The sequence below is a fragment of the Pituophis catenifer genome, unplaced genomic scaffold (assembly GCF_029215685.1).
Source record: "Pituophis catenifer annectens isolate HBS135680 unplaced genomic scaffold, rPitCat1.0.hap2 SCAF_1, whole genome shotgun sequence".
Lineage (NCBI taxonomy): Eukaryota > Metazoa > Chordata > Lepidosauria > Squamata > Colubridae > Pituophis > Pituophis catenifer.
Window position 1 is genome coordinate 186,165,803 of NW_027256881.1, and position 24,125 is coordinate 186,189,927.

General features: G+C 37.4%; 1 protein-coding gene across 1 annotated transcript in view; it reads right to left on the reverse strand.

Moving 5' to 3' along the window:
* Positions 1-24,125, reverse strand: part of MYO1B (myosin IB) — a 142,270-nt gene that overhangs the window by 99,071 nt on the left and 19,074 nt on the right. The window contains exon 3 of the mRNA XM_070956840.1: positions 2,689-2,804. Coding sequence (XP_070812941.1) covers positions 2,689-2,804 — 116 coding nt within the window. The remainder of the gene's footprint in view (positions 1-2,688; positions 2,805-24,125) is intronic.

The window sequence follows — 24,125 nt, forward strand, 5'->3', positions numbered from 1 at the left end:
CTCTTTTCCACGCTGTTTATGGCAGAAGTCAGTATAAAAATGCAAGTCCTGCATTCTTCAATTCAATATATTTTACCCCTCTTATGGCCTATGGCTGAGGACAGGTAGGAGCTGTAGTCTAACTTGTGTGGTAGACACCATGTTCAGGAAGATTATAATTAGTTTTTAGCTTTACGAGACTGCCTTAAACCCCACTGAAATGAAAATGATAACTATGAGTTTACATTCATGAATTCTAACAGGATTTAGAAGCATAAATTTCTTGACTCACATCTATTGCCTTTCATTATCAGTCACAAACACTGGTACTACTGTATGAAAATTATTTTGAATAAATACTTTTTTCTTACATTACACTCATCCTGAACTCAGAAAGGTGCTTTGGATGAAAGGCTGAATTATCTAGCATGCAAAGATCACTCCAAGCTTGTGGATTCTCCTTCCTCTGGAATCTTCTTGGACCCTCTCCTCTCTTCTGCCAAGCTTTTAATACAGCTTATGTTAGCGTTAATTTATATTAAGCCTTTTAAAGCCTTTTATCTTCTGTTTTTCTAGCTGTTAGCCAACTTGAATAGCCATTTAAGAAAAAAGGTAGGATACAAACTGAATGAAAAAAACAAAGGCTTAGATACTAAGTAGTTTAAGAGAAAGGCAGCTTATCCAGGAGACCTTTCCCATGATTATGATTCCTACCTCTCCATCTGTCAGATTTCCCATAAAACGCCTCTCCCTGAAATTCACAATGAGGTGGACAGCTGCTAAAAAAGAAGGGGGAGGGGCTGCCCCAAATATGGAGAGCCAGCACAGAAGCTTCCTTCCACTCATGCAACTTAACAACAAAGTGATATATGATATGATATGAAATATTATATTATATTATATTATTATATTATATTATATTATATTATTATATTATATTATTATATTATTATATTATATTATATTATATTATATTATATTATATTATTATATTATTATATTATTATATTATATTATATTATATTATATTATATTATTATATTATTTCAAGCTACTTGCAGCAAAACATCTCTTTTTATAGTAATTTAAGTGTGTATGTGTGTATAGATATGCATATGCTATATATGTAAGTTGTAAACAAACAAACATACATACATACATACATACATACATATATACATATATATAATAATTTGAATTATAATTGAATTATAATTTCTGTATAATCGAAAGCCATATTAGTGGTTAAAGCATTAGTCTAGAAACCAGGAGACTGAGTTTGAGTTCTAGTCCTGTCTTGGCATGAAAGCCAGCTGGGTGACTTTGGATCAGCCGCTCTCTTTTAGCTCATGACATCAGCCTTGGCAGAGAAGCTGGTCGGTCAATTCGTGTCACAACCAATGGATCAACACTCAGCTGATTTGAAAAAGTGGATCCCACATTTGTGGGAAAAATGCTAGGAAAGAAATGACTGAATTGTAAACCTACTCCAACAAACATTGTTTATTTGAAGTATAATATCTAAGCTTTCAAAATAGAGTACTCAAATAGTACTCTCTTTTATACTACTGAGTTTTATTCCGTACTTGTCTCTCACCGAAATAAAGATACTAGATCTGATTTCCAAATGTTGGCTTAAATGTATGGATTTCCTTCTGTCACACTTACAGAATAGAGCTTTCCTACTACACCCCCACCACTTCCTGGTATATTTTTCCCCCCTGCTCCTGGAAATGCTATGATATATTATGCAGACAGCTGCAGCTGAAGAGGAAGTTAACAACAATAATTTCCCCCTCTACATGAATGGAGATTCAAGCTCCTCTTTGGTTCACATCTTAGATGGTATAGTTTGCAAGTAATTGCTCTCAAAGCAGAATATTTTTACTTTTCACAGGTCACTGGAAAACTGGCTATAAGTAAAGTTAACTAACTGTATATTTACAATGAAGCTTAAAAGTTTGTGAAGCCTTTTCAATTCTTCTACATGATATAAGACATGACCTATTCTCCACACAAGTCCTAAAACTAGATAAAGAGAACAAGAAGGTCAACTTCTTGTATGTTTTTTAATTTTGGCTGTTCACCGCCCTGAGTCCCTTCTGGGAGAAGGGCGGTATACAAATTAAATAAACAAACAAACAAACAAACAAACAAACAAACAAACAAATAAATAAACTACATTATATTTGTTTATTCATTTATTGAGGAAAATTAACTAAAGCTACATATTTGGGTCTACCTGCCCAGTTCTACTCCATGCTACTTGCTGGGTATGAAACTATGGCCACTATAAGACTACTGTGTTGTTCAAGAGTTACAAAGAATAAAAAAAATAATAATGAGAAAAATATAAAAGAAATGACCCACAAAGGCATGCAAAATATGTCCAATATTGCTCTTTTTACCTGGAGAGATAGTATTGTGGCCTATGAAAGAATCTGCTATATAATCCAATTCTGGTCTAAGGTATTACTAGAAAATAACTTTCTTCAACTAAAAAAACACATTCTAAAATTTTAATTGAATAAATATCCAGATTTCCTCCCTTGGGGGAGAAACAAGCTGCAAATACACCACATTCTAAGTGCTAATCAAAGGCACAATAGATCAAACACATTCTCCTTCTTACAGGAAACAGCTGTTTCTATCTATAACCTATGTTGTTTAAAGAACAGGATGGATGGAAAGCTTCAGCCTTATACTTACATGTGAGGCCTGAGTTCATAGAAGTTTCTGTTTCTGTATTCTTCCACTTTGTCTGCTGAATAAATTGGGAGCAATCTATATGGATTTATCGATATCACCACACTCCCGATATAAGTCTGTAACAGAGTAAGAAAGCACTTTTAGTAGGTGTTATTGCAAAGATTCCTACAAAATATATTAGCAACTGTTCAACTTATGGTATAACGATATTAGTTATTTACACTGTCAAAAATAAAGGTTTCAATAATTTTAATTCTAGAGTTAAATAGCTCTCACAATGATTGGATGTTTTAACCATTACATTAAGGTCTATAGATTAAATTCAGATTAAATTAAATTGACAGCCAATTTTGTCTAGTAGTTGGGATGTAGGACTAGAAATCAAGAGACATTGATTTACATTCTCTTTAGGCATGAAAGGTGGCTGAATATCCTTGAGCCATTCATTTTCTCTCAGCCCAGCACATCTTATAGGATGAGTATTATGTAACCTATCTTGAATTATTACCAATAGTAACAGCCACCTTTGGGCAATCCCAAAACATGTGGAGCACCACTTGAAAGCAAATCAACATCAGTCAATTGCAAAAGGCAGCTTCACTTGAAATAGCTAACATCCTGCAATGATACTTTTAATACCATCAAACAACATTTGCCTATCCTAAAATCTTGGGAACTGCTAATCCCAGATCCTTGGGAAGGACTCCATAGGTGGATAAAAATACCAAATCCAGCCTGAACATTCAGCTGACTGTGCGATGAACCATCATCGTGAGCCGTGGTGGCGCAGTGTTTAGAATGCAATACTGCAGGCTACTTCTGCTGAATGCTGGCTGCCAGCAGTTTGGCAGTTAGAGTCTCACTGGCTTAAGGTGGGACTCACCTTTCCATCCTTCTGAGGTCGGTAAAATGAGGACCCAGATTGTTGGGGGCAATATGCTGACTCTGTAAACCGCTTAGAGAGGACTATAAATCACTGTAAAGTGGTATATAGTCTAAGTGCTATTGCTTTCATCATCATGATATGGTTGTGGGGCTTGTGTGCTCTGAGGAAGATGAGAGCTATGCCAGTGGTTCAACCATGCTGGACAGGTCTCATCTGAGCAGCGAGATGAAGAGTGTCTCTCCCATAAAATAATATGGTGAGATGTAATTTACAGAAACCCATATCAAATTGGTCAATGCTGGGGTCAACAAGGACTGCTCAATATGTTGGAGTTCCTGGACATCTGATGACAAATGGGCTACAGGACTCAGGACTGTTGGCTGAGCAACTAGGGCCAGCAGATGCAGAACTACTGAAAGAAAAATTGTTCATCTATCACAAATATACAAAGATTGAAAACAAAGATATAATAATAAATCCTCCCATGATGTTGTACTCAGTTAAACATTCAGCAATGCTGGCGCCAATGGTTTTTTTTCCAAAAGTGTTTCTGTACCCTCCAAAGGAGTTGGTTTGTGATCTGGTCATGAACTGAGGGTCCTTCTAAATTCAGCTGGCCCAGAATGCAATACAAAGTAAAACTACAGCTGAACATCCTGCACTAGTTATTCAATTTCCAGGTTTAATTTGAAGTGTTGGTTATTACCTCTATATGGCAAAGAACCCCACTACTGACTTCTTTTATCCCAGAGTTCTGTCCAGCTGCTCTATGAATAAACGTGTTCTTCTGTACTTTCAACATGTCTTGTACATATTTAATATATATACATTGCTTTTGTTTCCGTCTTAGAATTTTTAGATTTTTATCACTCTGCTGCTACGCAGAGTCTAGACATTGGCGCAAATTACAACAACTGAAGCAAGCAGTTTGGGGTATGCTTTGAAAAGGAAAGGGTTTCTTTAATACCCAGGAAAAGTATTTCAGAATGCTCAGAAATGTAAGAACAGCACCTCTTTAAAACAGTCACACATTTTTAAAGGTTTCTGCATGTAAATTGCACAATAACACTGTTATCTTATAAAAATTATCCAGCGGGATGCCGTCAGATCTATCCAACGACACATACCAACTTGAAATTATGAGAACTGAGTAACACAAGGGGAAGGAGAAGGGCGGTATAGAAATTTAATAAAATTTAATAATTTTAATAAATTAATAAGGAGAGGGAGAGTTGATAAAACTTGGCAAGCTGGTAGGATATAAGCCCCTATTCCAAAAAGTGTATCGCACCATTAGCAAAGCTAAATGATTTGGCAACGGCTTTTTTTCCTTGTTGCATTGCATGCAAAAGTTAGCATAATTTCATTTCTTATTATTATAAGGCAAAAGCAAAAAAACAGCTGGAGGTGAAAATAGTTGAACTGTTCTTTATTACCATGTAATAAGAAAAAGTTTCAAGAGATGAAAAAATGCTGAAGCAGCTAGAGAATAAATCTCATAGCTGAAAAATTCTATGGAGAAAATTTTATCTTTGGAAAACAGAAGGGGGAAAATTTAACAAAATGCTAAATTGGAAGGTCATGTCTAATGAGGATCGTAAAAATAACCTCTTTTTGAAATTAAGCTTCTCTGATATTTTGAAAATAAAAAAACCAGCTGTTCATTGTGGTATAACCCCAATATACCATATTCTAAAATAACCAGTATATTCAAAGGTCAAAGAACTACAGTACGCTTAGAAAGAAGTACAGATGTATCGTCATATTTAAGCCAAAGAATGTCAAGAAGTTACTATTTTGGGTTGGGCCCTACTCAGGATTCTGTTTTCAGTGGGAATGCAATTACCTTTACAGTTCCCAACCTGGCAAACTTCAGATGCCAATTGTGTGTTCTGAATTTGCAGTCACAAAACCAGGTTGGAAGAAACTGCCCCCACATTCTTACTCCACAAATTTTATACTTTACAATAGGGGAAGATGGGGGCAGGGAAAAAGAATTTTCCCACACAACTTCCTCCTTCCCACCAGGATTCTAATAAAAACAAACAGAGATATAAATGACTTAATTCCTTGAGCATGGAATTAGTGTAATTACATTCCATTGATGAAAACAAAACTCCTGGGGTAGTGGGAAGAAAAATGCCGTGACATCTAAGGAATTAGAATATCCTTTACTTGTTCTTCTACTGCTACTATTTTAGAACTTCAGACCCCCAAGGATGGGTCTCATGATTAAAGCACAGGAAAACAGCAGACAATTTGGATTCCATGTCCTGCTTTGCCACAGGATTGGTTATGTGTTTGGACAACTATTTAGGTTTTCTTCATAACAAACAAATTAAAACTTAAAAACAAACAATTCAATTGTTCTCTCACTTTACCTACATATGGAAATTTTTTGTTATTTAATTGTAATTGTTTTTAAAACATACACTAATAACAAGCGCCTCTCTTTTTAAATATGCGAAGCCAATACTGAATTAAATTAGAATGTGTTTCCATATCCTGTGATAATTGAAGGATTTTTAATCTTTGGGGGGGGTGTCAGTGGACACACATGGAGAACGATTAGAAACCCATCAACTGTTCCCATTCATAAAGCAGATGCTAGCCACCCATTCCTTTTGTAATTAAATCTTTTTAAAACTTTGATTTATCAGATACAGAGACTATTCAATAGTGAGATGAGCTGCATATAAATTTAATAATAAATAAAAATTCAGTGCGACACAAAAAATGCCATTGTACAATAATAGTTCTAATCATACAGTATCATGCCAAATAAATACTTTTAAGATGTATCCCTCATAATTTCTGGCATGGTAACCAAGCCAATTGGACAGGTTCCAAAATATCTGGAGAGAACTGGGCTGTCTATTCCTACTTCACATAGAAAAGATTCCAACTTCAATTCCAGAGACGGTTAGCAAAAACAGTTAGGGAGTGGACAAGACTGAACTAGCTAGACCAATGGTTTAACTGACATAAGATAATTTCCGTGTTTCTACAATTCTTTACGCTAATTAGTGCTGCCCTTTCATGAATCTAGATTTAAGGCCGAAACGATTTCAGACCTGCAAATTGGATATCTTCAAAGTAAATACCACAAAGCCTGGGAGAAAAAGGAGAAAACAAGTTTGACTTGTTTACAATCGTAGGAAGTTTGCTTGGTCAAAATTAAGATGAAATGTATGAAGTGAGGAAGCATTCACAACAGATGTGTACTAGTGCTGTCACTGGGATTTAAAAGCAAGTCAAGGTATTTTTTTCTAAGTTCTTTCCTGATGAACTGATCTTAATGTCTTAAAAGTTTGCATATTTCTGTTCTCTTTGAAATAGACTAAAACGGACAGATATTGCAGCAATATTGATTTTACAACTTTTCTTAGAGCCATAATGTAACCTTAGGGATAAGGGGCGGGGTGCAATATAATTATAACTGCCATCAAAAAGATCAGAAGCCACTTTTAAGAATCTTTTTTTCCTCTTCTATTTCCTTTTCTCTTTTCATTCATACACTATTCTTTCTTATTTTGTTTCCTTTTTGGTTTTTTGTTTTTTTTATCTTGTTAAAATTTTCTTCAATAAAATTGTATTTTAAAAACATTTCTTATAGCCATGATGTAATCATAGAAAGGGTACAATATAAGCTTATACACCAAAGACAAACACCTTGTGTGTCCGATCACACTTGGTCAATAAAGAATTCCATTCCATTCCATTTTAATATAATTATAACTGCATCAAAAAGATTGGAAACCACTTTTTAAGAAACTTTTCTTTCTCTTCTATTTCTTTTTCTATTTTCTTTCTTACATTTTCACTATTCCTTCTTATTTTCTTTGTTTTTACATAATTAACCAATGTGAGGATGGATATAAAAATAGATGACAATGGGAAGGGGTATAATATAGAATAGAAGGGAAAAATTGAATTTGATTAAGATTAGAGATGAGGATGAAGGGTAATATTGTTTTTTTAAAAAAATAGATGAGGAATAAATATGGCAAAAAGGAAATATAGAAATTGTAAATTTAATTGAAATGACTAAACGCTGTTTAAATTTGTGAACCAGCCAAATATTCTGTTCAAAGAAAATACATTGCATGTTTGTATGTGTGTTTCTAAATTCTAATTATTGCTATTTATTGTTCTCTTTTATTCTTTAAAGTTTAACAATTCATTCTTAATCTTAATATCTTTATATTTGCTTGGGGTTGGCTTTCTTCCCTTTCATCTTTTTTATTGTACAGCAATCTTTCTCCTCAAACCTACCACCACTCTCTTTTCTTTCCTTCTTACTTTCTCTTCCCCCCACCCTCTTTTTCTCCTCCCTACTTCCTCTTCCTTTCTCCTTCTCCTTCTCTCTTCCTCCCTCTCTTACCCTCACTCCTACTCTAATTTCCATTCCTTCATCCCTCTCTATTGCTGTATCCTTTAATGCATATGGACTACTCAGAGGGCTGAAAAAGTTATTTTTGACTGGTCCTCACACTTTTGACCAGTCCTCGAACTTACGACTGTCCTCACATTTTACATTTTTGCCCTATCTTATCATCATGGTGAAGAGAAGCAGTTGTGAAATGAGTGACATGGTTGTTAAGAATGCTGCATGGGCATAAATATGAGGATGGTCATAAGTGTGAGGACCAGTCAAAAGTGCGAGGACCTGTCAGAAATGACTTTTTTCAGCCCTCTGGTTAGTCCTTTTGTGCATATGGACTACTCAGAGGGCTGAAAAAGTTATTTTTGACTGGCCCTCACACTTTTGACCAGTCCTCGAACTTACGACTGTCCTCACATTTTACATTTTTGCCCTATTTTATCATCATGGTGAAGAGAAGCAGTTGTGAAATGAGTGACATGGTTGTTAAGAATGCTGCATGGGCATAAATATGAGGATGGTCATAAGTGTGAGGACCAGTCAAAAGTGCGAGGACCTGTCAGAAATGACTTTTTTCAGCCCTCTGGTTAGTCCTTTTGTGCATATGGACTACTCAGAGGGCTGAAAAAGTTATTTTTGACTGGTCCTCACACTTTTGACCAGTCCTCGAACTTACGACTGTCCTCACATTTTACGTTTTTGCCCTATCTTGTCACCATGGTGAAGAGAAGCAGTTGTGAAATGAGTGACATGGTTGTTAAGAATGCTGCATGGGCATAAATATGAGGATGGTCATAAGTGTGAGGACCAGTCAAAAGTGTGAGGACCTGTCAGAAATGACTTTTTTCAGCCCTCTGGTTAGTCCTTTTGTGCATATGGACTACTCAGAGGGCTGAAAAAGTTATTTTTGACTGGTCCTCACACTTTTGACCAGTCCTCAAACTTACGACTGTCCTCACATTTTACGTTTTTGCCCTATCTTGTCACCATGGTGAAGAGAAGCAGTTGTGAAATGAGTGACATGGTTGTTAAGAATACTGCACGGGCATAAATGTGAGGATGGTCATAAGTGTGAGGACCAGTCAAAAGTGTGAGGACCTGTCAGAAATGACTTTTCAGCCCTCTGAGTAGTCCCTATACACATAGCCATGGCCACCCGGTCACATGACCAGGTAGCCACGCCCACCCAGTCACATGGCCTCCAAGCCACGCCCACACAACAAGTCACGCCCACAATGGTGTCCTTCTTACCAATGTTAAAATCTGTTCACCTTACCCTATACGCATAGCCATAGCCACCCGGTCACATGACCAGCTAGCCACGCCCACCCAGTCACATGACCAGCTAGCCACGCCCACCCGGTCACATGACCAGCTAGCCATGCCCACAAAATAAGCCACGCCCACAATGTCCCTCTTTACCAATGTTAAAATCTGGTCACCTTAAAAAAGATCCAAAGACTTGTCTGTCTGTGGCTGTGCAGTATTGTGCTCAGAAAGTTTCACTTTCATTTTCTACTGCTTGTCTGCTTGCCCCTTCTTCGTCACACTTAGTTTCACTTTCTTCTTGTGCAGATCTATTCCACTCCAAACAATCAGAAAAATATTGTTTCTATTCTATTCACTGAACTTCTTGAAATTTAGCACTGAAGGGGTTGATTCTGTATTCATATGTTTGTAGAACAATAGGATTAAGGTCTTTTTCTCAACTCTGTTCATGTTATAACATTTTTGCTGTGAAGAAGAGGCATGTGATCTCTGCTGAGTCAAATTCAGTTTTGAGAACTGCAAAAGTAAACCAAGCATCTGTGACAATATCTTGTAGGCAGAGAAACTGCCCAATAATCATACAAAAACCTCTGGAAGAGCATGACATTGTGAATGGTTTAATGGAATTTATTTACCAAAAAAATTAAACATATACAGCCTTATTCTACATAATTAAAAAACTAATCTTTATTTCATGATGGAATAACCCTTGGATGGTAATATATTTTCCTCAAAAAGCATTTTATTTAAAAAAATCCGATTTAAATTAAAAAAATCCAATTTAAATCAAAAAAATCCAATTTAAATCAAAAAAATCATTGATTTTTATCCACCCTGATGCCAATGTACAGCCCTGGACTAGGACTCAAGAGACACAGATTCAAATCTCCATTCAGTACAAAATCCACTGAGTGACTAGTAGTTTCAAAGATAAAATTGGAAGATGGCATACTATGGAAGTTGCTTTGAGTTCTTGATGCAAATGCAAGAAATAAAAACAAAAACCCTTCTTTGCTTTACTTTGAATTCAACCTTGTCCCCGTGCACCCACATTTCACAGAGAATCAGTCTCCAATTAGTTTGAGTGCTGTGACACTTTGAGTAACAATATTTAGAAGAAATAATGGATAAAGTATACACTGTTTAACAGATATCTGGCTCAATGCAAGTTAGTAGTTTTAGCTGATGTTTATAAGCACATTTACCAACTTTGTAATTCTGGAAAGTAATCAGATACCTACTTTAGTAAAGTTGCTCTGACCATTACGGTATATGAATAAAATGCAACTAGCTTCAGAACCAGGTTCTATAATTGTTTAATGGCATTTCCTTCATTTGTCCCAAAACAGCACATTGTTAAGAACATTCAACTTTGTCCTATACTGTATTTGGTATATTTAATATACATATGAGTGTAATATACAAGTTGTAAAAACACTATGTGTAAAGTTCTTTCATACACACCCTAAATATCTGTGACATGATTATATAGTTAAAACTCCAGAGAAAACACTGAAATGTCAGACCTTCAATTTATACTTTTTTCTCGGTACCACAAGCTATTTAACTGTAATTTTAAATCCACACCTAGCTATCACCTCAGAGGCAACTTCACATTATATGCAAATATGGGCAATGACTTTTCCTTTATATGAAAAACATTCCCAGGAACAGTGGACGATGGAAGGGAGAATAAAGCTACTCTGCACCATTCTAAGAATCTGAAGCCGCTAAAAGAGGGTGACAGGCAAAGTTGGGGGTGATCCTGAGATTTTAAAAAAATATCTCCTGATGTATTATACATTTGAATAGTTTCGTGGTTGGAAAATAGATGTTTGCCATGGTAGCCTCAGGTCTGTCACCACACAACCTTTGTCAACTACACTGTTTTAAACACTGAGAAATCTGAAAGAACCACCTCAATGTGTAAACTTGTATAAATGGATCTATCCTCAGATATCCCTGCCAATGCAAACTCCACAGCTGCTTTAATTACATTTATCATACACAACATAACATTTGCTCCTTCTGGATGGAAAGTATACATTGAAGTAGGACTGCCAAGTTTAGGGACTTTGTTTTTTCAATAATCTGCATATTCTTTCTCTAACCTGGAATTAAGAGCTGCTAAAGGGGGAAGCAAGAGTCTGAAGTAAATGAGAAAACCAAAACAGAAAGAACAGTACCAGCTGTTCATTTACTCTAGGTAGGTCTTTCCTTATTGACTGATGGTTGTTCGGCTATCATTCAAAGTTATGATGGCACTGAAAAAAGAAGATTTGCATCTGGTCCTCAAAATTGCAGTTGTCCCAGTACCTCAATGGTCACATGATCACAACTCAGACATTTGGCAACTGGTATGTGATTATGATCATCATAGTGTCTCACAGGCATATGATTGCTATTTATGTCTATGGAGATTCCCCGTCATCCAGGTCATAGTTGTCTCAAAGGTTTTTTTTTTTTTTTCAAAAGGCAACTGGACTGTTTTTTGAGGAAGAAGAAGTTTTGCTTCTTATCCAAGAAGCTTCATCAGTTGTGACTGGATGGTGGGGGGATGACTTATTCTTCTATTCCCCCCACCCTCCAGTCACAAGTGATGAAACTTCTTCACCTTTGAGATTGCTATTTATGACCTTCAGAGTCAACTTCTGGCAAGCAAAGTCAATGGAGAAGTTGGCAGGAAGTCACAAGTTGCAGTTACGTGACATCATACTTAACAACATGGGTGATACACTTAAGGACTGCACATAGAACTGATGTCACATGCTTCACTTTACGATATCATTTAGCATGGACTTGTTGTCCCAACTGCAATCAGTAAGTGAGGACTACTTGTAGTAAGAACTCAAGGGCTAGACTCAAATAGAAGCGACAAATTTATAAAACTACTGGAATCTACAAGAATTAGTTGTATATAAACTAATTTTTCATATTTACTTTAATTGCTCATTCATAGTGTTGATTTCTGGCAACTGCAGGACTAGTCCCTCCAGTTTTTTAATGCTCTGGCCTCGATTGTATCATTTTTAAGATTACTATTTGTTGCTTCTATTTTGTTTGATTTTATTGTAGTTTTAATCCTGTTAGCCATCCAGAGTTGCAGTTTGAATTGGGCAGTTGTATAAGTTGATTAACCAAGCAAAATTATTACTAGATCATCAACCTTTCAGCCAGTTAATGATTGACATTTAATTAAACTTGCACATGACATTTCTTTTATTTCTGATATTCCCCACAAAGGAAAAGCCACAGTGATATATAGAAACAATAAACAATCTATGTTAAAATGATGAAAAGTAGTTCTCAACTTATGACCATTCGTTTAATGACGGTTCAAAATTACAATGGCCTTGGAAAAAGTGACTTACAACCTGTACTTGAATTTACAACCATCATACCCACCCCCATGGTCAAGAGATTGCAACCTAGGCATTTGGCAACTGACTCACATTTACAAACAGTTGCAGCTTCTGAATCAGAAATTTTTTTGCAACTTTTTTTGACAATCTACTGGTATAAACCAGCCATTGGGAAAGCTCCATTCTAACAATCACATGATTTGCTTAACAACTGCAGTGGTTGGCTTCACACCCACCGTAAAAATTGTCATAAAATCAGATCCAACCTGATTTACTATTGTGGTCATAGTTTTAGGACTACTTGTATCATAAAGCAAGATGATAAGGCAGCAACCTTACAGTATTTAGCTGCACAAAATGTATATCAAATGTAGTCTTCATTTAGAGTAATGTCTAAATGAAAAAGTGTATCTCAAATTGTTCTTTGATAGCATGAGGTTCATTATCCTAGTTGCCACACTTCAATCAGTAGTTGGGATTACAAAACTGATTTGTTTTTTTGGAGATTTCAAATTTTTAATAGTTGATCAAAATAAAAATACAGAAATACAAAAAAAAATGAAAATAATGGGAAAATAGGGGTGGGAAAGGAAAAGAGGAAAAAGTGTATGGCAAAGGGAAAAAGAAACGGAAAAACATTGACTTCTGACTCTTTTTTGGTGCAGTAGAAGGAGGTAATAACATACAACCTCAACTTTTTACTTTTGTATAATAATATATACATGTCATTGCTATATACCTATCTAAATCAGCAAAACCCAAAATCAAAATTTCATTACAAAATTGATTTGTGACTTCCAACTGGGTTGAACTACAGGTTCCCATTACAACCAAATTGCAGCATATGGATTCAGACAGCATTTTCTTTGCCTACAGCAGGGATGTCAAATTTGCATCATCACGGCAGCATCACATGATGTATCGGGACTTTTTTCCCCTTCACTAAACCGGGCGGGGGTGGGGCCAGCACATGACGTATCTGGCCCGTGGGCCGTACGTTTGACAGCCCTGGCCTACACAATAGTAACATTGTTCAAGTTCTGCTTTATCATTGCCCCAGTTGTGTGCCTTCAAATGAATATGACAGAGTTCTCATTAAAATGCAGAGGTGATGAGTGTGGTTAAGGGACAAGCCCTGTCTCTCTGCAAACGTTCTCCTATTTCAAGAAGAACATCTGAAAAAATCTTAGGCCTCTGCTTTTATGAGAATTCTGACTTCTCTGTCAAAACTCCCTTGCAGGTAGACCTTCAAAATAAGCCTGGTATATGTGGATCTGGCAACCTTGCTTAAGTCATGCCGCTGTTGGATACCTGGTAATTTCAGACAGCTGTTGTCAAAGTCCAAAAGTACAAATTTGATCATCCTTATCTGCTGAAAAAGTTTTCAATTTTTTGTTCCATCATTGAAAGCTTAATGGAATAGTTTTTTTTATCAGTAATAAATGGTTAAAAAGATTATTTATTTATTCATCAGATTTTGCCCATCTTCCTCACAGATAATAGCTTCTTAAATCAGTTGTAGTCTCTACTTTACTTTATAGGATTGTTGTACATTGGATAGGATTAGTCTGATTCAGCTGGAAAACTAAGTCATATTAGTCCTCTTCCACCCACCTCAAGTACACATTACTCAATCTTGTACTATGGAATGGGCAATTTGTTAATGTTTGTTAAAGTCTCTTTCTTATTTTTCCAAAGTTAAGCTGTTTTAGTCTGTTTCCACATTGAACTACAGTTTTCTGCACATTTCTTTTAAGAAATATATTTTTACTAATATCTTCCCTAACATATATAGATTTGAAAGTACTATTTCTGCATGTAAATACTGTTCTGCAATTTTTCAAAGCCATACCATATTATTTCCATCAATACCTGTGACCATTTATTTAATATATTTATTTATTTATTATTTATTATTTATTTTATTAGATTTTTATACCACCCTTCTCCTACTGGACTCAGGGCGGTGAACAGCCAAGAATAAAAACATTCACATATAAAATTTAAGATTAATTTTAAAAGAATTAAACAAGTTTTGGCCCGATATAAAATTTAAAACACCCCAACTAAAATCAATTTATAATTAAAAATATCTAAAAATATCTAAGGGGGGAGGGTCAAGCCAGCCCAGCTTGATGAAATAAAAAAGTTTTAAGGGCACGGCAAAAAGCACGGAGATCTGGGATCCTACATATCTCCAGGGGCAGGTTGTTCCAAAGGACAGGTGCTGCCACAGAGAAGGCCCTCCCCCTGGGGGTCGCCAGCTGACATTGCCTGGCCGACGGCACCCTGAGGAGTCCCTCTCTGTGGGAGCGTACTGGCCGGTGGGAGGCTATCGGTGGCAGAAGGCGGTCCTGTAAGTACCCAGGCCCTAAGCCATGGAGCGCTTTAAAGGTGATAACCAACACCTTGAAGCGCATCCAGAAGACCACCAGGAGCCAATGCAGCTCACGCAGGAGGGGTGTCACATGGGAGCGCCCCATCGCTCCCATAATCCCCCGCATGGCGGCATTCTGCACCAGTTGGAGCCTCCGGGTGCTCCTCAAGGGGAGCCCCATGTAGAGAGCATTACAGTAGTCCAGGCGAGAAGTGACGAGTGCCTGAGTGACCGTGCGTAAGGAGTCCCGATCCAGAAAGGGACGCAACTGGCGAATTAGGCGAACCTGTTAAAAAGCCCCCCTGGCCACAGCCGTCATATGCTCTTCTAAAGACAGCCGTGCATCCAGGAGGACGCCCAAGTTGCGAGCCCTCTCTGTGGGGGCCAGTAACTCGCCAATAGCCAGCGATGGCAACAGCTGGCTATATCGGGACCCCGGAAGCCACAGCCACTCGGTCTTGGAAGGGTTGAGTCGGAGCCTATTTCTCCCCATCCAGACCCGCACGGCCTCCAGGCACCGGGACATCACTTCAAGGGCATCATTGGGATGGCCTGGGGTGGAGATGTACAAATATATACATTTATGTGTCCCCATTTAATTCAAGAACTGTACAGCAAAATGTATAGGTGATTTATATTTGTTTACAATATTCGTATACTAGTTTGTATTATATTTCTCCCCAAGCCCGTCTATATTATTTTTTACTGAAATAAACTGATTACAGAATAAAGCTGATCAATGGCAAAGGAAGGAAGGTGATTTGACTGAGTCAAACCAACCCCCAGGAAAAAAATTATAAATTAGGTTACACCAAAAAGCTTAGTCTGTAAACAAATTAAATTGCAATTCACCTTCATTTGTTTAAATTGCAATTCCTAAACTATCATATTAATTAATAATATATTTTTTGATTTTATGAATGTATTTAAAGTATGCAAAAAAACTTTAAATTGGCAATTCAGTAACACCAGGTTTTCCTGGTGTTATATCTGGAGACTCCTATTGCCCTAAATGGGAGTCTCCAGATATATGGGACTTCAATTCCATGATACCTCACCAAGACCTTAGAGTCAAATATATCTGAAATTGTACGCAGCTACCTTATAACATTAACAAACAGGAGGGGAAAGAGGACTAAGAGAAGCAAAGAAAAGTAAATCAATCCTAGGATAAACATTTCATGATTAGGAACATCAATCATGTAAGGCCTACTGTTCAATTTGGGCTTGATTCCAGGTAAGTGAATGCAGTATTTATGCCAAATATCTGACAGATGTTGTAAAAATTAAATACGATTTACAGATGCAATTCAGTAGTTAAATTAATAGAATCCATCTTAATGATAGAAACACAAGACCATCTCTACCAGTTTTAAAAACACTACGAATCCTTGAAAGGAGAGGTGATGAAAAGGGAACACTCTAATATTGCAAGAACACTAGAATCACTTTCTTTTTCATTGGCATTCCTTCCCCAAATTAGACTTTAACATTTAAATGAGACTGAAAAGCAGTTTGATTGTTTACATAGTTGGGGGTAGATGGGAGAAAAGTGGTCAGAACAATCATGTTCACTGAAAAATTATGGCCCTTAGCCATAACACACATGCACAGAAGGTTCCTGTTCTAATTTTTTTTTCTGTAAGGAAACTTTGGAGTAAGTGATAGTGAGGAAAAAAAGTTTACATAGTAAAGTTCTGTTTTCATGAAGCAGAGCAGAATAGCTATGAATTCATAGAGCCTTGGTGAAGCGTCTAAATACTATGTGTGTACAATTTATATTTCTTGTCCTTACATCAACCAAAGATTTAAATTCTAACATTTGAAACTTTTCAATTAAACAAATTACCAGTATTTTCATGAACTATAACTCACAGTAGGCCAGTAGGGGAAGAGATAAAAGAAATATATTCAGTGAAAAAGGAAGACAAGAAAGCAGTAATAAAATTTACATTGCAAAGATGCCCTTGGTGAATAAACTCAACTCTTGGTGAATAAACACATGCGGTTTTCTTTACATTTCCTGCTGCTTATCTTCCAGGGTTTGTTGTCAATTTTCCAGTCAAATGTCTTTTACATTTATAGCACTAATTAGAAAATAAAAGTTGTAAATTAGGAAGGGAACATGTAGTGTGGCACCTCACTGAAAAAAATCATGTTTATTTGGCAATCAAACATAATTTCTTAACATCACTGAGGATTTTGTTTTAATCTTAGTAATCCTATCCTGAGGGCATGAGTTGACATTATTCTCAAAGTCAATCAGATATAGGTAGTCCTCAATTTAAGACATCAATTGAGCCAGTGGTGAAATCCAAATTTTTTAATATCGGTTCTGTGGGCGTGGCTTGGTGGACATGGCAGGGGAAGGATATTGCAAAATTTCCATTCCCACCCCACTCTGGGGCCAGTTAGAGGTGGTATTTACTGGTTCTCCGAACTACTCAAAATTTCTGCTACCAGTTCTCCAGAACCTGTCAGAACCTGCTGGATTTCCCCCCTGAATTGAGCCCAACATTTCTGTTGCTAAGTGAGACATTCGTTAAGTGTATTTTGCCCCATTTTGCTCTTTCCTTACTACAGTTGTTAAGTGAATCACTGCAATTGTTAAGTTAATAACACAGTTGGTAAAGTGAATCTGGTTTTCCCATTGACTTTGTTTGTCAGAAGATTACAAAAGGTGATTACATGATTCTAGATATTGCAACCGTCATAAATATGGAATCAGTATCTTAATTTTGATCACATGATCATGGGGATACTGCAGTGGTTGTAAGAGTGAAAAACGGTCATAAGTCACTTTTTTCAGTGCCGTTGTAACTTGGAACGGTCACCAAATGAACTGTTGTAAGTCGAGGAGTATCTGTAGTTTGGTTCGTCGTTTACTTTTTTATCCAAGAGCTGAAGATAGGATTTTAAGTACTTATTTGAAAGCCTGAAGGAATGAAGAACCATGCCATTGAACCAGTGGTGAAATATAAAATTTGTTACTACCGGCTCTGTGGGCATGGCTTGGGGGGGGGGGTGGTAATATTTATTTATTTATTTATTTATTTTTCATATTTGTATACCGCCCTACTCCCGAAGGACTCAGGGTGGTGAACAGCCATAATAAATACAAATACATATAGAAGTTAAAAACTATTAAGAAACAGATTAAGTAATTTAGGCTCAAAGATTAAAAAACATCCAAATTTAACTAAAGAGGTTTAAAACCCAATTTAAAAGACAGTTTAAAAGCCAATTAAAAAGGGAGAGTTAGGCCAGACCAGCTTGTTGGAATAGAAATGTTTTCAGGGCTCGGCGGAAAATGCGTAAGTCTTGGATGTTTCGTAACTCCGGGGGAAGCCCGTTCCAGATGGTAGGTGCCCCCACAGAAAAGGCTCTCCCCCTGGGGGCCGTCAGTCGACATTGTTTGGCCGACGGCACCCTGAGGAGTCCCTCTCTATGGGAGCGAACTGGTCGGTGAGAGGCTATTGGTGGCAGGAGGCGGTCTCGTAAGTACCCTGGTCCTGAGCCATGGAGCGCTCTAAAGATAGTAACCAAAACCTTGAAGCGCACCCGGAAGACCACTGGGAGCCAGTGCAGCTCACGCAGGAGGGGGGTTACATGAGAGCGCCACATTGCTCCCATTACCACCCGCGCGGCCGCATTCTGGACCAGTTGGAGCCTTCGGGTGCTTCTCAAGGGGAGCCCCATGTAGAGAGCATTACAATAATCCAGGCGTGAGGTGACAAGGGCGTGAGTGACCGTGCGTAACGAGTCCCGATCCAGAAAGGGATGCAACTGGCGAATCAGGCGAACCTGATAAAAAGTCCTCCTGGCTACGGCCGTCATATGCTCTTCAAAAGACAGCCGTGAGTCCAGGAGGATGCCCAAGTTGCGAACCCCATCTGTGGGGGCCAACAACTCGCCCCCAATAGTCAGAGATGGCGCCAACTGACTATATCGGGACGACGGAAACCACAGCCACTCGGTCTTGGATGGGTTGAGTCTGAGTTTGTTCCTCCCCATCCAGATCCGTATGGCCTCCAGGCACCGGGACATCACCTCGAGGGCATCATTGGGGTGGTCTGGGGTGGAGATGTACAGCTGGGTGTCATCAGCGTACTGATGGTACTTCACCCCAAAACCACGGATGATCTCACCCAGTGGCTTTACATAAATGTTGAATAGAAGGGGCGAGAGGACCGATCCTTGTGGCACCCCACATATAAGGGGTGGTATATAATATGACTGAGTGGGCGTGGCCAACTTTTTTTTTTTTTAACTTTTAAAACCTTTTTTTTTTTTTTTGCAACCTCTTCGGCTGAAGAGGTTGTAAAAAAAATGCTTTTAAAAGCCTCTGACGATCCCAGCTGGCTTGCCTGATCGGCAGAGGCTTTTCTTTTTTTTTTAAAGCCTCTGATGATCCCAGCTGACTTGCCTGATCGGCAGAGGCTTTGTTTTTACTTTTAAAAGCATTTTGTTTGGCCAAAGAGGTTGTAGAAAAAATGCTTGTGAAAGAGAATTTTCTTCACTGCAGAAGAAAAATTTTTTCACTTCACTGCAGCCATGGCCAAATTTTGAAATAAGCTAAAAGTTATACTTGTAAGATTTTCTGTAACAACTGCACTCCAGATATTGAAGGATTATGCCACCTTATATCACATCATACATCCTGTTAAGATGTATAACTGATGCATCAAATATAAGACTATAAGCCCCTCTTATCTAGTAGAGCTGTGCTAGCTAACCCTAACCTCTTGCACTGATGATGTTACCTAGTTTGAGTAATGAAACGTCTGCAAGAAAATAACCAAGCTCAGAGAACACCAAGGACCCTTAAAGAGCAGTAGGAAACTCACTAGTCTCCCAGTGGGTGGCCTTCAGAGGTAGTCACACTGCTATCAAGGCTAATAGACATTGGCCCTTAGGACTTCCATGAATTGGTCCAACCCTTTTTTGAAACCAGCCAAGCTGACAGCCAATACCACATATTGGGGCAGTAAATTCCAAAACTAAATTAAGCATTATATATTTTAAAAAATCCTTTTTCTGTCCCAGATTCTTTCAGGGTTCATCGCCATTGGATAACATTTGGCTTTAGTATTTTGAGAAGAAAATAGCTTTTCTTTGTCCATTTTACCCACACCATGCATAATTTTGTATACTTCAATTATATCCTCTCTTCATTTTCAATATATTTTCTTATTATCCTTAACATGCTCTTGCCATTTTAAAGCACGTGTACACTGTATTGACACCTTCATTGAACTGTTTATCGTTACTCCAAGATCTCTTTCCTCATCAGTCACTGCTAGCTGAGGACATTAATTTGCATGGGTAATACATTGCATAGGAACACAAAGAGTATGCTTTGTTTCAACAATTTTCCTTCTTTAAGGGAACATTCATATATTTTTCTCATATATCTTTTTACATTGTTTGATGTTCCATGGTCTTGAAACACTGTTGTAGGAAAAGTTTGACAAGAATCTATATTTGTAAAAGAATGTGTATAAAAAAATAACAATGTTGGAAACTATTGGAACTATAAACACCTTCCTTCAAGACCAAAAGCCGAACAAGGTATTAGGTGTAACACTCAAATCTGGCCATAGTTGGTAATCCCCACATGTCTGAAATCCATTTCACACATTGGCAAATCACAATCAAAGCCATTTGCTTAATGTCTCTTACAATATATTCATACATCTGTATCTAAGACTTTCACAGATGAAAACACTTCAGTCAATCTACTCCATTTTATGATACCTTAATATCATAACAATAATTACCAATTAATATTTTTAGATTTTTTTAAAAAAAGTTTTCTTGATCCATTTTATTTTATGAATAAATGTAAATTACACTTACATTTTGAGTAATTGGGTTATGAACATATTAACAGCAATAGCAATAGCACTTAGACTTATATACCACTTCATAGTGCTTTACAGCCCTCTCTAAGCATTTTACAGAGTCAACATATTATCCCCCTTCCCCCGCAATCTGGGTCCTCATTTCACTATTTTCAGAAGGTTGGAAGGCTGAGTCAACCTTGAGTTGGTCAGAATCAAACTGCTGGCAGTTGGTATAGCTAAGCTGTGGCCAAACATGCATTTTAATTAAATCAGTTTATATATCAGTTTTGGCAGAGTAATCTGCCTTGATTATGACACCCTTATTGTAAATTTCAAATCAACAGTAGAAAACATAACCTGAGCAATTATAAAATGATGACTAGGTTTTAGAAAATAATGCTGACTTTCCCATGTCTTTAATATATATGTAGAAGTGTAACATTTCTTACCATCTTCCTTTATTACTAAGCAATCCTTTCAACCACAGGAATGAAGTTTTGAAAACTGAAGTACAGCATATAATACTATAATTCTCATATAAGGAGGAATGAACAGGAGAATTTAAGTAATTTTGAGAATGTAATCCAGGTTAATGCTCTTTTCAGTGGATGACTGTAAACTCCAAATCAAAATGAAAGAGATGATGGTAATTAATTGTAGAGAGGTGAAGAGTGGAGAGAGTCACGCTATTTCTAAACCAAGAAAGACTATGATATTCAGACATGGATATTTTTCTTTTAACAAAAGAAAGCATCACATTTAAAGAGGATTTTTTGTTGCAACCTCTCTTTGGCAAGTCTAAACATTTTTTTTTTTAATTTTAAAAGAGAGTTAAGCGTAATTCTGGAGGGGGAAGCCATTCTGTCATTTGCATTAAGGCAGCAGATGAAGTTCCAAAGAGCTTCAAAAGAAAAGGAAAAATGCTGGATTCGCACATCGTGTTGAACCGGAGCTGACAATGTGATTTGCTCAGTAAATCATAATTGGCTGAGCAAGCATAATATGCTAAGCAAAACCATGATTGAGAAACGCACTGCTCTGAATAAAAGAACCTCTCAAACAACATTGTGGCTTCATGTTAGGTACTAATCCCAAAATGAGAATTGCTCAATAGGCTTTCAAGAAACAACAGCATCTTTTTATCTCTGTACAAGTTAAGTAATAAAGAAAAAATATGAAACTGCATAGATAAATGATATTTACTTTTAAAAGGAATCCTAAATCACCCTTTTTCTCCTCCAGTTATTTCCACTTAGATCTTCCTTTTCTCCTGTATTTAGGTCTCCTAATCTCATCTTTACCCATTCTGTTCTACAGTCTCACAAGCCATATGTCACTATTAATACTTTTTACTAAGACACAGCAAGGGGAATTATAGTAGTTATGCATCATTTGCAGTGCTGTGGAGTCGGAGTCGGAGTCGGAGTCGAGGAGTCGGAGTCGGAGGAAATTTTGGGTACCTGGAGTCGGAGTCGGAGTCGGCAAACAATGCACCGACTCCGACTCCGACTCCTACTAAATTTAGATTGGAATTTTAAAAAAAGCAAGTTTAAATGTCCCAATTCACAAAAAGTTATAATTAATGACTTCTCTACTGTAAGAATAAAGACCAATGCATGCAGTGCCTCACGTAACCGCAAAATGAACACGTTAAGTGACCGTGAAGAAGCATGCTTTTCATGTGCTTCACTATAAGGCACGCAACGCACAATTAGGAGTGGCAATACTTATACTTTCCATAGTGTTGTGTTCTGCTGTTACAGGGAACGCAGCGCCCATGGGTAACCTAGCCTCTCACTGATAAGGGATTAAGTAAATATGTTTTTTGCAGGACTAGAGACACTTGCATAAGTGAAGGGAATGGAGGGTCAATAGTTCAAGACTGAAGCTGTAAACCATTGGAAAAACTGCTGTCATTCAGCTAAGGCTATAAAAACTTGTAACTCTGATTGTTAGCTTAAACTTTAAACATGACTAAACACTGTTTAAATTTATGAACCGGCCAAATACTCTGTTCAAAGAAAATACATTGTATGTTTGTATGTGTGTTTCTAATTATTGTTATTTATTCATATTTGTTCTCTTTTATTCTTTAAAGTTTAACAATTCATTCTTTATCTTAATATCTTTATATTTGTTTGGGGTTGGCTTTCTTCCCTTTCATCTTTTTTATTGTACAGCAATCTTTCTCCTCAAACCTATCACCTCTCTCTTTTCTTTCCTTCTTACTTTCTCTTCCTCACCCTCTTCTTCTCCTCCCTACTTCCTCTTCCTTTCTCCTTCTCCTCCTCTCTTCCTCCCTCTCTTACCCTCACTCCTACTCTAATTTCCCTTCCCTTCCTTCATCCCTCTCTATTGCTGTATCCTTTTATGTATATGGACTACTCAGAGGGCTGAAAAAGTTATTTCTGACTGGTCCTCTCCCTTTTGACCAGTCCTCGAACTTACGACTGTCCTCACATTTTACGTTTTTGCCCTATCTTGTCACCATGGTGAAGAGAAGCAGTTGTGAAATGAGTGACATGGTTGTTAAAAATGCTGCACGGGCATAAATGTGAGGATGGTCATAAGTGTGAGGACCAGTCAAAAGTGCGAGGACCTGTCAGAAATGACTTTTTTCAGCCCTCTATACACATAGCCATGGCCACCCGGTCACATGACCAGCTAGCCACACCCACCCAGTCACATAACCTCCAAGCCATGCCCACAAAATAAGCCACGCCCACAGAACCGGTAGTAAAAAAATTTAGAACCCACCCCTGGTTGGGGGTCACCACAACATGAGGAACTGTATTAAAGGGTCGCGGCATTAGGAAGGTTGAGAACCACTGGCTTAGAAGAACTTGGTGGAACAGCTTCTTGGATTCAACTGTAAGTGTTTATATTGTATAGGACAAATCATGTCTAGGTTTAGTGCTGGGATATATAGCTTATTTGTTTGTATAAAGCCATGTACGTACAACTTACAAGACTGTGTATGTTGATATTAAAAATCTAATTATATGCCAGTTAGTATAACATATTTTATATTTTAGGGAAAGAGGCATCCTAAACAATGGCAAAAAGACTGCTAACAACAAACACAACAAAGTCTACTGTTTATGAGCACTTTGCATTATCAAGTGATGGAAAACATTACGTGTGCCAATGTATTAGAAAAGATGATGATGGTGAAAAACAATGTGATGCAAAAATTAGCAGTTTCAGTGGGCCTGATAAAAATGCACCTACAAGAGCATCAAATTTGAAAAGACACTTACAGCGTTTTCATCCCAAAGTGTTAGAAGCCGTGAATGAGAAAGATAGCAATGAA